This window comes from Ovis aries, chromosome X (genome assembly GCF_016772045.2).
Source record: "Ovis aries strain OAR_USU_Benz2616 breed Rambouillet chromosome X, ARS-UI_Ramb_v3.0, whole genome shotgun sequence".
NCBI classification, from domain to species: Eukaryota; Metazoa; Chordata; class Mammalia; order Artiodactyla; family Bovidae; genus Ovis; species Ovis aries.
The window spans coordinates 83,589,945-83,605,220 of record NC_056080.1 but is presented as its reverse complement, the minus strand read 5'-3'; the positions used below and the strand labels follow the sequence as shown (position 1 = coordinate 83,605,220).

General features: G+C 42.7%; 1 protein-coding gene across 2 annotated transcripts in view; it reads right to left on the bottom strand.

The window, feature by feature from the left end:
* Positions 1–15,276, bottom strand: part of GABRA3 (gamma-aminobutyric acid type A receptor subunit alpha3) — a 243,706-nt gene that overhangs the window by 14,235 nt on the left and 214,195 nt on the right. For both annotated transcript variants that reach the window (XM_042241792.1, XM_004022275.5), the window contains 2 exons: positions 6,540–6,692; positions 1,326–1,537 (listed from right to left, as the gene is read on the bottom strand). In XM_042241792.1, the coding sequence (XP_042097726.1) occupies positions 1,326–1,537; positions 6,540–6,692 (365 nt within the window). The remainder of the gene's footprint in view (positions 1–1,325; positions 1,538–6,539; positions 6,693–15,276) is intronic.

Here is a 15,276-nt window from a genome sequence, read left to right as displayed (position 1 = left end):
AATGTGGAGACAGTTGTATAACAAAAGTTGAGCGATGACAGGAACTGGTAGAAAGCAAAGGTGAGAAGCAGGATAAGTATAATAATCTCCTTATATTTTGCAGTGGGTGAGGGATCAACAGACCTGGTTTATAACTGATGAATCAAGCATTAGATGGGTAAATATATTTTAAGGATACAAATGTTAACAACTAGACTAAGACTAATAATAAAACCAACCAAGAAATTCCTATGGTAGAACAGATGGAGGAAAAAGAAATATACTTATTTCTTCGTGATTTATAGCAAAGAGTTAATAAATTTTATCTAAATAAATAGTTAAGATCTATTCTAAAAATTTTCCAACTCACCAGTCTATAGTCTATGGAATCTATTCCTCCAGTTTGAAAAATCTTCATTATGTTTTCTCTTCTCCATGATTCTGGGGCCACACCTGCCCATTCTTTTTAGCATCGTGGGTTAGTCTTCATCTACAGCTAGAGATCTCAACTCTTTTAAAGCAGTCAAAGATACCAAACTTGATTTTACTGTATTTATATTTTTTTATTCCTACCAATTCCAGGTGGTTTATTGGAATTTTTCTTTCTTCTCATCCATTAATCCAATTAACATTTATTCAGCTTTTACTATGAGTCAGATGCTGTATACAGTTGCTAGCTAGTTAGACAAATGCAGGCAAGTCCCTGCCCTCAAGAAGTTCAGTCTAGTGAGGAAGCAGACAAATAACTCTAATGCAAATAAATGCTTTTCATATCATGAGCAACCTCACCCACCCCCAGAAAAGCTGAAGCTATCTCATGATTCTGGAAAGCTTCTATGGAGAAAATAGCATTTCATCTGGTTCTTAAAGACTGAGCAGGTCTTTATCAGGCAGGAAAATAAGAAAAGAACATTCCAGGTAGAGAGTAAAAGTAAGCAAAGACATAGAAGGAATGATGATCATTTTTGTTTGATGGTAATGGGAACATATTGCCAAAATGAGGGGCAAAAGTGGCCCTAGAGACTGTTCTCTGGGTGGAAGATAAAGACTACTCTTCTGGGTGACTTTGTAAGTACAACAGATTCTCCTTGGGTTCAGCAGTATCACACTTAGGTTTGATCCCTCACCACAAGACATCATCCCTCCATGATACCAGCCCTCTTTTCTTTGCCCCCAGCAAACACTCCACACTGCCAAGAAGCACTCCAGTTGAGAATTGGATTGATGACCCCAGTGAATAGCACACAGCCCTGGCCAGTTCCCACAGGCTGCAGGCTGCCCACTCCTGGTTCCAATACAGTTCTCTCAGGGAATGCTTCCCAGCCCCCACCTTTCCTGTATCTTACCTTCATCTCCAGGGCCTCTGGCACCTTCTTGCCTTCCCAAGCCCAACTCCGTTTTGTGAAGTAGTTCACGGTCGCAAACTCAATCAGCGCAGAAAATACAAAGGCATAACACACGGCTATGAACCAATCCATGGCCGTCGCATATGCCACTTTAGGTAAGGAGTTTCTGGCACTGATACTCAAGGTGGTCATGGTGAGAACAGTGGTGACACCTAGGGAAAGAGAAAATAAGAACTAGTTGCCACTAAAAGACATTGAGTGTACCTGATGATATCACCATCTTCCTCCTTGAAAGGAGGAGCTAAACCCACCCAAAATGACCTCCTTTAAAGTAAAAAAAAAAAAAAAAAGATAATGTCAAAATGGAATGGTTCTATGTAATAACCACCCCATCCCAACTATCACAGAAAGAGGAATCTCCAGTATAGCATTTAAGAGTTGCCTTTTAACCTCGGCTTAAACATTTCCATTGAATACTAGGTTGTAGGTAACCTATTTCAATGTAATAGAGCTTTCTTTTTTTTAATTTAAATTTATTTATTTTAATTGGAGGCTAATTACTTTACAATATTGTATTAGTTTTGCCACACATCAACATGAATCCACCACGGGTGCACATGTGTTCCCAATCCTGAACTCCCCTCCCACCTCCATCCCTGTACCATCCCTCTGGGTCATCCCAGTGCACCAGCCCCAAGCATCCTGTATCCTGCATCAAACCTAGACTGGCGATTCTTTTCTTATATGATATTATACATGTTTCAATGCCATTCTCCCAAATCATCCCACCCTCTCCCTCTCCCACAGAGTCCAGAAGACTGTTCTATACATCTGTGCCTCTTTTGCTGTCTGGCATACAGGGTTATCGTTACCATCTAATTAGAAAAGTCTACCTTATGCTGAAACCTGCGTTCCTAACTCCTAATCCACTGGTTGATCGCAGAGGTTCTGTCTGGAGACTTAAGAAAGAAACCCTGAATTTTTCTTTCTGGGACAGGACGTCAGAAAGTTGAAGAGAGTGGCCATGGTTTCTTGTGAGTCTGTTCATCTCTAGAACATGACAAACTCCTACTTTTGTTTCTCCTCCTTCTCCATTCTGGTAGATGCCTTCTCAACAGACTGGAACTTAGGCTAAGACTCAGGACATGGTCTGATATTAGCTGGAGTTTCATTTCATGTATTGTGGACACTATTCCCCTAATAACACAACAAAATATTGTAGAAAAATTGTCCTTTAGCTACATCACAGTCTAGGTCCTATTGAATTCATGAACAACCAAAACTATTCTCACTTCTATTTCTTATGAGTTTTTGCCAAACCAGAACTTGGTTTTAAATCAATTGATTCTTTTTCTTGGTGGTATTTATTAACCTAAATTTAATATTTTCTTTTACTCATTTTTTTTTTATTTTTTAAAATTTTAAAATCTTTAATTCTTACATGCATTCCCAAACATGAACCCCCCTCCCACCTCCCTCCCCATAACATCTCTCTGGGTCATCCCCATGCACCAGCCCCAAGCATGCTGCATCCTGCGTCAGACATAGACTGGCGATTCAATTCACATGATAATATACATGTTAGAAAATTATATTAATTTTTTTCTAATCTGCTCATAGTTTAGATATGCATATGAACTATATAGTGTTGTGGTTAACAATATGAGCTCATATTGTTAACCACTTCATGGCAAATAGATGGGGAAACAGTGGAAACAGTGGCTGATTTTATTTTTTGGGGGCTCCAAAATCACTGCAGATGGCGATTGCAGCCATGAAATTAAAAGATGCTTACTCCTTGGAAGGAAAGTTATGACCAACCTAGACAGCATATTGAAAAGCAGAGACATTACTTTGCCAACAAAGGTCCATCTAGTCAAGGCTATGGTTTTTCCAGTAGTCATGTGTGGATGTGAGGGTTGGACTATAAGGACAGCTGAGTGCCGAAGAATTGATGCTTTTGAACTGTGGTGTTGGAGAAGACTCTTGAGAGTTCCTTGGACTGCAAGGAGATCCAACCAGTCCATCCTAAAGATCAGTCCTGGGTGTTCATTGGAAGAACTGATGCTAAAGTTGAAACTCCAATACTTTGGCCACCTGATGCAAAGAACTGACTCATTTGAAACGACCTTGATGCTGGGAAAGATTGAGGGCAGGAGGAGAAGGGGATGACAGAGGGTGAGATGTTTGGATGGCATCACCAACTCAATGGACATGAGTGTGGGTAGGCTCCAGGAGTTGGTGATGGATAGGGTAGCCTGGTGTGCTGCAGTTCATGGGATCGCAAAAAGTCAGACACGACTGAGTGACTGAACTGAACTGAATTATAGTCACATTTTAACAATAATATTATAACACTAATTTTGTCATTGTTAGTAAGAGTATTCCAGTCTTAAATGTTATTGTTTTTTAGTTGTGAAGTCGTGTATGACTCTTTTGCAAACCCATGGACTGCAGCCCACCAGAGGCCTCTGTCCATGGGATTTCCCAGGCAAGAATACTGGAGTGGGTAGCCATTCCCTTCTACAGGGGATCTTCCCAGGGATTGAACCCATATCTCCTGCAGTGACAGGCGTATTCTTCACCACTGAGTCACCTGGGATGCCCCAGTCTTGAATACTTACACTAGAAGTAGGAAGTCCTGAGTTCTACTACTTACTGGTTTTGTATCTTGGGAAATTTCTTTAATATCTCCTTGACTTCATTCTTCCTATCTATATGAATATTCCCTACAGTCTCCTCCAGAATTTTGATGATGCAGTTGTGTACCCAAATCCATCCAGAATTTAGTAAGAAGGAATAGTCAGAACCTCTTTCTAAGTGTTGGGTTCCTCAAGACGATGGAGAGTGTGACCCTTATGAGCCTGGGTCAAGTAGGATATGGAACGTAGTCCTAATGGGGTAAGATATGTTATATCAAAAAGCAAGCAGATGAGGCCTATTAACTATTAACTCTACCCAGAGAGTCAGCCACATGTGCTGTAGTCTCTGGAGCCTCCTTTCATATCTTGATTCTATGAGTATCTTACTTACACATTTACTATATAAATCAAAAGCCAGACTGGCAAAAACTTAATACAGTTTCAACAAAGAGACCCTAAAGGAGCGCCTTTACACAAACTAAGCAGAGAATTGTCAAGGCTGATTAGAGAAAAGACAATTTAAGCCCTGTCAGGAACAAGCCATACAGCTAGGACCTCATAACAAAATCTGAATTTGTAGCCTGGTAAGCTCTGAGAATGGATCTAAGGCTCAGTAATCCTCTGATCACACCAAGCAAGTGATTCATGGAACAAACAAGTTATCTCATTTATGGTTATCAGCAAATGTAATTGTCCACACCAGTACATTCTTAACAGTGCCAAAGCATGGACCAAGAGAACCATACGGCAACACAAGTGTTTAGGTACCATATCTCAGTGGAGAGGTTTAGAACTCTAGCCTTTAAGGCCTAATTAAAACTGTCATCTTGTGAAGAGTTCTTACCTAGTCAGAGCTGGTAGGGCCTTCAATCAAGCATCTGGTATACTTCATGGATGGACAAAGAGGTTTGGCATTTTAAAAGATCCAGGCCTGCCACTCAGGGCTTCTCTTTCAAGACTCTTCTACAAAGCTTTTCTGTGCCTGCCCTCTTCCTTCCTTTGAGTACTTCTAAAAGTCTAGTATGCTTATTTGATAATGTATGTCTGTCCCACCCAACTAAAGTTGCTTGAGATAATGCAAGATAATCTCCCCATCTCAAACTTCTTAACTTAGAACAAATCTGTAAAGTCCTTCTGCCATATAATGTAACATTCACAAGTTCCAGAGATTAGAACATGGGTATCACTAGGGACCATTATTAAGCCTACCACAATCCTAGTTTTAACCCTTAATTTCACTCAAGCTAAAAGCCTTTCTTGTGTAACCTTAAAACTCAAACTCTTATCTACCAAGACAAGTAGTCCATCCATTGATCCATTTTCTTGCTACAACAGTACCAGCTCATGCCATTAACATTCCAGTTTTCAGTTCCTTCTTCCATTTGGGCCACTGAGTGTTTAATTTATGAGCTCAGATATTAAAAAATAATGCTTTCTATGTTTTATCTGTTTTTTAAGGATTTTGTACAGGAAGATTTTTTCAAGGTATCTAGTTTGCAACATTTCCAAAAATTGGGCAAATTTAATCTACTCCTATATAGATTATGCCCCCCCTGCCAACTTCATTAGAGCTGTTCTTTTCAAATCACTAGCAACCAAGCATATCATGATCCCAAATACAGTTTTTATCTGCATTTTACCTAAGCACACAGAATTCACCCCAGTTGATCACTCCCTGCTTCTTGAACACTCACCTCTTTTGATTTCCATGATATCACACCGTTTCTCTTTTTTTTTCTTACTTTACAGATTATTTCTCTTTCTTTCTCCACTACTGTCTGCTCTTCTACCTGACCTAAAATGCTTCTTCTTTCTGAAACATCATTTATTCTTTAATTACACAGTATAGCTTCAGGGTCTCTGTAGGAAATATTGGCCTTCTTTGGGAATACTTAGTATATCAATGTATGTGGAGACAGTTCAGTGGATTAAGAGCCAATTAATGTTTATCTCCTTAAAAAATCTTACAACGAGAAAAACAGACAGAAAACAGTTTATATGCTTTAAGTCTCTCATGGAAAAGTGCTAAAGCTATGCAAATCTCTTGCTAGACAACAGTCAATTCACAGTGAAAAATATTTCTCTAATTATAGGTATTCTTGTAAAAACCTTCAAACTTTGTAGCTCTTACTGAATATCAGACAATTCATACTTTCAAAAAGGCTAGAGAGGAAGCAGCAAAGTCATATAAAAAGCTGGGTCATTAAAAAGCCCCAATCTACTTTTCTGTCTTCAGCTTAGTTTCTCCCCTTCCCTTTCTCCAGCTCTGCCCACTAATTTCCTCTCCATTTCACTGAAAGTTCCATCCCTCTCCAGCTCCAGAAGCAAACCTGACTGAGATAGGAAGCATTTCGATAAACCTTAATGTTCCAATACTCTTCTTATTCCCACTTTTAATAATTCAGTTGCTGAACATACCAAGGTATGATGACTTAGCTATTAATGCTAGGCTCAGGTGTTTCTCCCATTCACTACAGTAATGATTCTTCTACCATCCTTACCCCTACTCTGACTGTTCATCATAACACTTTGCAAATGTCCCCCACCCCTATTCTTCATAAACAACACTCACCAAAGACCGTGCGGGCAGGGACAGACTCTCTGTTGAGCCAGAAAGACACTTGTGACAGGATGACAGTCATGATACATGGCAAGTAGGTCTGGATCACAAAGTAGCCAATTTTTCGCTTGAGGTGAAAGTGGGTTGTCATGACGACATATTCTCCTAGAGAGTAAAAATTAGACATTATTGCAGTCAAACATTGTTGGATCAAGGTGGGCCCCAATTCAGTTCACAAAGCTCCTTAACCTTATACTCAGAATAAGACATTCTAGTACCTCTCAGGTCCATGTAACCAGATCTCTTTAATAATCATGAAGAAGTACGGAGGTGAGTTTTTAGGTTTTTTTGTGAAAATATTACCAAACACAAACCCATGTGACCAACACACAGTGAGGCCAAACAATACTAAAATGTCGGAGCTTGGCACAGAAAAAGGATTATTGCAGGGCCATGCAAGGAGATGAGTGGCTTATGCCCTAAAAACCTTGAACTCCCAGAAAGCTTTCAGCAAAGCCCTTTTATAGGAAAGGTGAGGGATGGCCATGGTTTGTTGTTTCAAACTTCTTGTTGTCAGATCCTTTGTTCTTGAGGTGAAGTCACAGTCAGGTCACCATGTTCCTGTAAACCTTCACCAAAACAAATGTTATTCTCTGTTCTAACAAAAACAGGCAAGGTCCCAAGGCCAACTTTCACCCTTTGAGCTCCAGGCCTGGCTAAAAGGAAGGGGTCACTGCATGGATCGGTTACCCTGCCCAGAAGCGTTCATCTAGCCCCCAGTCTGTATCCTCTTGCCAGTGCCCTGGCCCAGCTGAAGAGGCAGATCTCAGCTGGAGGCGCCCTCAGGACCAAGTCTTCAGACCCTGCCCAGCCATCATCACCAAGGGAGCCAAAATGCACAGGACTGAACTGGCCCTCAAGCTTTTTATTTAAACTGAAGGGAATCTGAGAACTCCATGGACTGCAACCTATGAAGACACTGCCGCCATTAGGCTGCAGACAGGGGAAGAGGTTTACGGCTGCTTTGAGGCCTGGGCTTGGAAAATGGGTATCCGTAGTGATGACCTGGAGCTCTGTGGGATACAGCCCTCTGCCTGTCCCCAGGGGGCCCCCAGATCACCCACTGGCCTGAGGCTGAAGTGCCTGGAGGGCCTGGAAAGAAGGCCAAGATCTGCCTCTCACTGCATTCTCTGCCACAAGGACACCTGCAAGCTGACTATTGGCTGAGCAGGCTCTCTAAACACCCTGGTAAAGGTCTCATGCTAATGGCTGTGTGCCTGTCCTGCTCCTGTTATATCCTAGAAGGGCACTGTAGGGGCCTGGATGACAGCTGAACTGAGGGGTCTGCACCATCCAATAGCAGGTGCCTGGTGTGTGAGTGAGCAGAGGCTAGCATCTCCGGTGCCAAATCCAGACACTTGTACTGAGGTGGAGGGAAAATTGGGGGGAGGTATCACATCCTAGATCCTAGTAGGGTAGCCCCAGCTGGCCCATCTGTCCAGGCATGTACTGTCCCACCTAGTGGAGGGTTTGATAGGAGCAGGCAGATCAGGCAGCTGCAATACTGCCTCTGGGGCCATTTCTTCATTTTCTCCCTGACCTCAGGAGGGCAAATGGCCTTGCTTCCTGGTCTCCCCTCACTGTTGGTGGTGTCCCTACCACACCTGCAGTGGAGCCTACATGTATCTGACCCAATAAACCCTGCTAGAGCATGACCACTTTTATTACAAGGTCATGATGTTCTAGCCAAAGCATTTTCAACTAGCCTTACATGTCAGCAGAGGGTCTCCTGAATTCATGGTCAAGAGCAGCACCATATCCACTGATCTGCTGGTCTACCTGTCAGTGAGTCTGCCTCTACCTGTCTTGGTGATCTGCAACAACTCAGACTTGCCCAAGGCAAGAAGGTGCAACGTATGTGTGCATACCTCATGTTTCCACAGCACACTACTCTGCCAGGCATTGCTTGGCAACTGCCTGGGCGAAGGCACAGAGCACACAAACGAGCTTGTCTCACTCCCTTGGCATTCCTATCCAGGTCTGTATCTTTAAATAATAACTTAAACTTTGATAACTCCCCAATGTGTATTTTCTGCCTGGGCTTCCTACTTGTTATGGTTATGGGTTGAATTATGTCTCCTAGAAATATATGAAGTCATAAACCTGAATGCCTCAAAATGTGACTTTCTTTAGAAAGAGGTGTGCTGCAGATATAGCTAGTTAAAATAAGTTCATACTGGAGTAGGATGGGACCTGATCTACTATGACTGATGCTCTCCTATAAAAAGAGAGACACAAAGGGAAATGTGTGATGGCAGAGGCAGAGATTGTAATAGGGGCGAGGCAGACACGAGCTATAGTAGCCCCACTCAGCCACTGGTATGCACCACAGTGGGTCCTTCCCCCATCCCCTCTTCTATATATAAGGAGCCCAAATTTGGACTGATGGAAAATGGTTTTTTTGAGACGCTAGTCTGCCACCTTCTTGGTCTGCTAGCTTTTCTATCATTCCTTGCTCCAACAACTCATCTCCAGATTGATTGGCCTGTTGTGCAGCAAGCAAAACAATTTTAGGCTCAATAACAAATTTTTGGTGAAACCACTCAGGAGCCTTGCTACTTGTGACCAACCAGCCCTGCTTGGGGAATTTTAGGGTAAGGCCCTAGCAGCTGCCAGGACCATTTGTCCTGAGGATCTTCTCTTCAAAATTCCCTAGAGTGGCACTGGGTGCCTCAGAGCTTGGCCGTTGGAGCAAGGAATCAATGCTTGGGAACCGACAGGCTTGATATGGTAGGGTGAGTTGCTCAGGTGTGTACAACTGGAAACATCTTCCCTTCTCAATCTGGGTTTTTTTCCTTAAAGGAAAAGCCCATTTGTTCATGGTATCCTTTTGGAGAGGGCAGTTGTTCGAGGGCTTCCCAGCTGGCACAGTGGTAAAGAATCTGCCTGCCAATGTAGGAGATGAGAGTTTGATCCCTGGGTCAGGAAGATCCCCTGGAGAAGGAAGTGGCAACCCACTTCAGTATTCTTGCCTGGAAAATCCCATGGACAGAGGAGACTGGTAGGCAACAGTCTATGGGGTTGCAAAGAGTTGGACACAACTGAGTGACTCAGCACGCATGCACACATGAATTGTTGTTGAACTCTATCTGGGTTTTGAGCCATTTCTTTCAGCTTTATTTTGTGTTCACTTGCTTTTTTTTTTTTTTTTTTAGTTCCTTTCTTTTTTTTTTTTAATTTTAGTTTTTTATTTTTAAATTTTAAAATCTTTAATTCTTACATGCATTCCCAAACATGAACCCCCCTCCCACCTCCCTCCCCATAACAACTTTCTGGGTCATCCCCATGTACCAGCCCCAAGCATGCTGCATCCTGCGTCAGACATAGACTGGCGATTCAATTCACATGATAGTATACATGTTAGAATGTCATTCTCCCAAATCATCCCACCCTCTCCCTCTCCCTCTGAGTCCAAAAGTCCGTTATACACATCTGTGTCTCTTTCCCTGTCTTGCATACAGGGTCGTCATTGCCATCTTCCTAAATTCCATATATATGTGTTAGTATACTGTATTGGTGTTTTTCTTTCTGGCTGACTTCACTCTGTATAATCAGTTCACTTGCTTTTGTTTTGCATTTGTTTGTTCCTGTTTTGCCCTCATTCACGATGGACCCTATTTATGCCTCTGGCATTGGAATTTGCTTGTCCTTTTTGTGTTTTGTTGTTCTTGAACTTATAAATATGGGAAATACTCCATCTGTCCCTAAGAAAAGCCCTTTGGGATGTACCTTAAGTAAATGGGCAAAAAATAGTTGTGAGCTTATGACTAAGGAACAGATGATATGCTATTGTCATAGTGTGTGGTCCCAATATTATTAGGATCAGGAGAGCTATGGCCTTTGAATGGCTCACTTTATTATACAATCTTGCAATTAGAATTGTTTTGTGAAAGAGCAGGTGAAAATGATGAGATTCTATATGGAAAAACATTTATGCTATTGCATTAAGAGGAAAAGCAGTCAAATGGCTACTGCCTTATGGCACAGTGATCTTAAGGGAAAACCTGTTCTCCGAGAGGGAGAGGGAGAAAGCAAGAGGGAGGACATGCTATTTCAAAACTTAAAACCCCCTCCAACCAACCCAGCTCCCCCATTGGCCAAGCAGGATGTACTAACATATGCACTGTCTCCTGTCTCCCCTACTTATGAGAATCAATTAGAAGTTTCTATGTTAACCTCCAGGTCACAGGAGCCTGGTTTGTTATCACCATCTAAGACCTGACAGGGCACCCAATTTGGACTGGGAGCCACTTCTGGAGCAGGGCAATCTTCTTTGTGCACATATCCTGTAGGAGGCCTTAATGTAGATGGCCAAAGAGCTGGGTTTCCATGGATGCATAAGCCATTCTCAACTTCAGATTTGTTTAATTGGAAAAAACCATAACCCTACATACTGAGAGGACCCCCTCCATATGACTGAACTTTTCACTTCTATCTTTGCCATTCACCATCCCTCTTGGGCAGACATTCACACTTGTACGAAGTTGATGCTTATTAGGGATGAAAGGATGATGCTCACTGACAAGGCTAGAGAGGAAGCATAGCAGCTTAATCTAGCAGATCCAGATGGAACTTCAGAAGTAAATCTGGCATTTCCTATTGTTGAACGTGACTGGGACCCTAACAATGGAGAAATGACGCACCTAGAGCATTATAGGAAGTGTATCTTAGTGACTCTTTGAAAGGGAGTACCTAAGCAAAAGACCTTAAAATAAATTCACAAGATACACAAAAACCCTACAAGGATCTGTTAGGGGAAGCACATGGACTGAAACTGCCCACCCTGGCCAGGCACGATAGTAACCATTTGCATGAGTTTCTTTATGACAGGAGATCCTGATAAGGAATACGGAACTATTAAGCCACCACCAACTGGAAGAGTTCGGGAAAGGTCGAAAGGAGACACAGGGTGTCCGTCCACTTCCCAGAATCCTTCTCACTAGCATCCATCTTGGCTGAGCAATGCGTGTGCCACCAGGAAAGACTCTGAATTAGAATGATTGGCCAAAGACCACCCAGAAACTAATCCCATCACCATAAAACCCAAGACTGTGAGCCACGTGGCAGAGCTGTTCTCCTGGGTTCCCTTACCCTACTGCTCTCCACCTGGGTGCCCTTCCCAATAAAATTTCTTGCTTTGTCAGCACGTGTCTCCTCAGACAATTCTTTTCTGAGTGTTAGACAACAGCCCAGTTTCGGGCCCTGGAAGGGGTCCCCCTTCCTGCAACAGATCCATCAGAGTTTATAGAAACAATCTTTCAAGCTTATAGGTGCTACATTGGACCCTGAGGTGTCCAAAAATATGAGAATGGTAAATATGGCCTTCATTGGGCAAAATGCTTCAGATATAAGAAGAAAATTACAAAAGTTAGATGGTGCATTTGGAATGAACTCTTATCAATTGGTAAATATTGCTTTTAAAGAGTTGAATAACATGGAACAAAGACTGAACTAAGATGATCAAGATGGAATGCCACTTTCCTGGCAGCAGCACTAGATTTCTGGAAGGCAAGTATCCTGAAGAGAGAGGTAAGCCACCACTGGGGAAGGAACAATGTACTTACTGCAAGGAGGAAGGGCTTTTGAAAACAGATTGCCCTAGGCTAAGGAATAAGAAAGAAAACAATAAAAGAAAGACAGGTCCCTCTCCTCTGGTAGAAAGAGAGGAACATTCTAATGAAGAATGAAGAGGCCTGGGGGCTCCCTTGGACCTGAGGCATCCAATTCTAATTTCCCCACAGGAGCCCCAGGTAACTTTGACAGTGGGAGACAAGTTGATTGACTTTCTGATAGATCTGCGAGTAACATACTCTGTGGTAAACACCAAAGTAGCATAGAAAACATGTCAATCCATCTCGATCATGGGTGTTTCTGGAGAAGTGCAAAATTATTCTTTCTTACAACCTCTAGAATGCCAGTTAGGGGACCTTACCCTGAAACACGGGCTTCCCAATTGGTGCAAGTACAAAGAACTTGCCTGTCAATGCAGGAGACATAAGAGACCCAGGTTCAGTCCCTGGGTTGGAAAGATTCCCTGGAGGAGGGCATGGCAATCCACTGTAGCATTCTTGCATGGAGAATACCATGCATAGAGGAGCCTGGTGGGCTATAGTCCATAGGGTCACAAAGAGTTGGACATGACCGAAGCAACTTAGAACGCATGCACGCACCCTGAAACACAGCTTCCTGTATATGCCAGAGTGTCCAATCCCTCTTTGGGGCTGAGATCTTCTTTGTAAATTAAATGTTCAAGTAACTTATCAGGACAGCTTGACATCAGGGTCCCACTAGAACACACCATAAGCCTGCAGATGGCAGTCATGGATGGCCCAGAAAAGGAGACTGAGCTTTTACCTCCAAAGTCTATGGAAAGGCAAGACAAGAAGTGTGGGCTAATGGCACCCCAGAGAAGGCCCCAAAATGCATGGCCAACATTAAGAAGTGATGCTGGGACACCTAATCTAACACAATACTCTCTGAGACAAGAGGGAATTCAGCCAATTCTTGAAAAGCTTTTGAAAACAGGAGTGATTAAACCTTGCAGGTTCGTATAATACCCCTATCCTCCCAGTCAAAAAGTCCAACTCAAAGAGTATCACTTTGTCTAAGACTTGAGAGCTATTAGTGAAATAGTTCAAGATTTACACCCTGTGGTACCCAATCCATACACTCTGCTCACAACTATTCTGGGAGAATACAGTTGGTTCTCAGTTTGGGACTTAAAGCATGAATTTTTTTGCATTCCTATTGCAGAAGAATCATAGCAGTTTTTTGCTTTTGAATGGCAGGACCCCGAAACACAAATAATCCAACAGCGTTTTTGCGCAGTCCTGCCTCAAGGATTTAAGAATTCTTCTACCTTGTTTGAGGAAATGTTAGCAAGGGACCTTAGAAACTTAATATTGGATGAAGGACTCATACTCCAATATGTGGATGACTTGCTCATAGCAAATCCTACTTATGACAAGTGTCTACAAAATACCATCAGAACCCTGAACTATTTGGCCAGTTGTAGATATAAAGTTTCCCAGAAAAAGGTCCAAGTATGTAAGCAACAAAGTCAAGGATCTAGGTTTTGCCATTTCCAAAGGACAGTGAGGTCTTACCTGATAGAAGATGGGCAATTGCATGCTTGAGAACACCCAAGACTTATAGACAACATAGAGGTTTTCTGGGAATGGCAGGGCTCTGTTGGATTTGGATCCCAAACTATGAGGTCATAGGGAATCCCCTTTATAGGGCACTGAAGGGACATGATCTTCAGTCCCTTACTTGGACTAGAGTGCCAAATACCTTTTGTGACAATAAGAGCAAAGTTTCAGCTCTGGCTTTGGGACTACTGGATCTAAAGAAACCTTTCAAACTGTACGTACATGAGAGAAAAGGCATAAGCCTTGGGGTGCTAATCCAAACCCTGGGGAATATCCCCAGACTGGTTGCCTACTTCTCAAAACAACTAGAACAGACTGTCAAGAGGTGGCCTCCTTGCCTTCAAGCTGTGGCAGCTAGTTGTGACATACTTCAAGAAGCTGAGAACTTTATTCTGGGGCAACCCACCATTGTGTATGTTCCTCATCATGTCCTTACTTTGCTGGAACAGAAAGGGGGTTATTGTCTGACTTCTGGGAAAATAGGAAATTACCAAGCCATTCTACTGAACAATCCTAATGTGAGAATTCAAGTCACTTCAGCCCTAAAGCCAGCCATATTGCTGCCGATTGATGCTGCCCAATCCCCGAGCATGACTGCCTACACACCATCGAGCTAGTGTACTCCAGTAGACTGGACTTAATGGTCCAACCCTTGGCTAAGCTGGATGTGGAACTGTTCACCAGCACAAGCAGCTTTGTGGACAAAGGTAGGTAATGCACTGGGTATGCAGTGGTAACCCTCACAGAGACTATGGAAACAGAAGCCCTGCCCCCAGGGAGCACAGCTTAGAAGGCAGAAATCAAGACCCTAACTGGGCCCTGCTCCTCACTAAAGAGAAACAAGTAAATATATACATAGATTCTTGCTATGCATCTTCTGTAGTGCATGCTACAGGGGCAATCTGGAAATAAAAGGGGCTCCTCACTTCGAACAATGAAGACCTAAAACATGCTCCTGAAATCCTGTTACTATTAGAAGCAGTCGATAAGTCTTCACAAGTGGCCATAAAGCACTGCCCAGGCCACCATAAGGGTGAGACTCATACAATTAAGGGGAATTGGTTAGCTGACCAAGCTGCAAAGAAAGCAAGCCATGATAAGATCACCCCTTCCACAGACTGACTTGTCAAAATACCAGCCAGCATATTCAGAAAAGGACGAGGAGAAGGCCAATGAGTGGGTTTCACTCTTGACCATAACTCACCTGATTGGAAATGTAATGCACAAGGAATTGTGGCTCTCCTGGACACTGTGCTGCAGCAGCACATCCATGACAGCACCCATTATGGGACAGATGCCAAGTTACAGTGGATTTGGAAACATATAATGCAACCTCATCTACAAAGGACTATCTAGAAAGTCACTCAGAGTTGTATGATTTGTGCTAAAATTAACCCCAAAACCTCTTTCAGACAGCCTCAGATGGGAACCCAGAACAAAGAAACTTGCCCCACTGAGGTCTAGCAAATAGACTTTATTCAAATGCCTCAAATTGTAGGAAACTTCAGAACCTGCTGGTATGTGTGGACACCATTTAA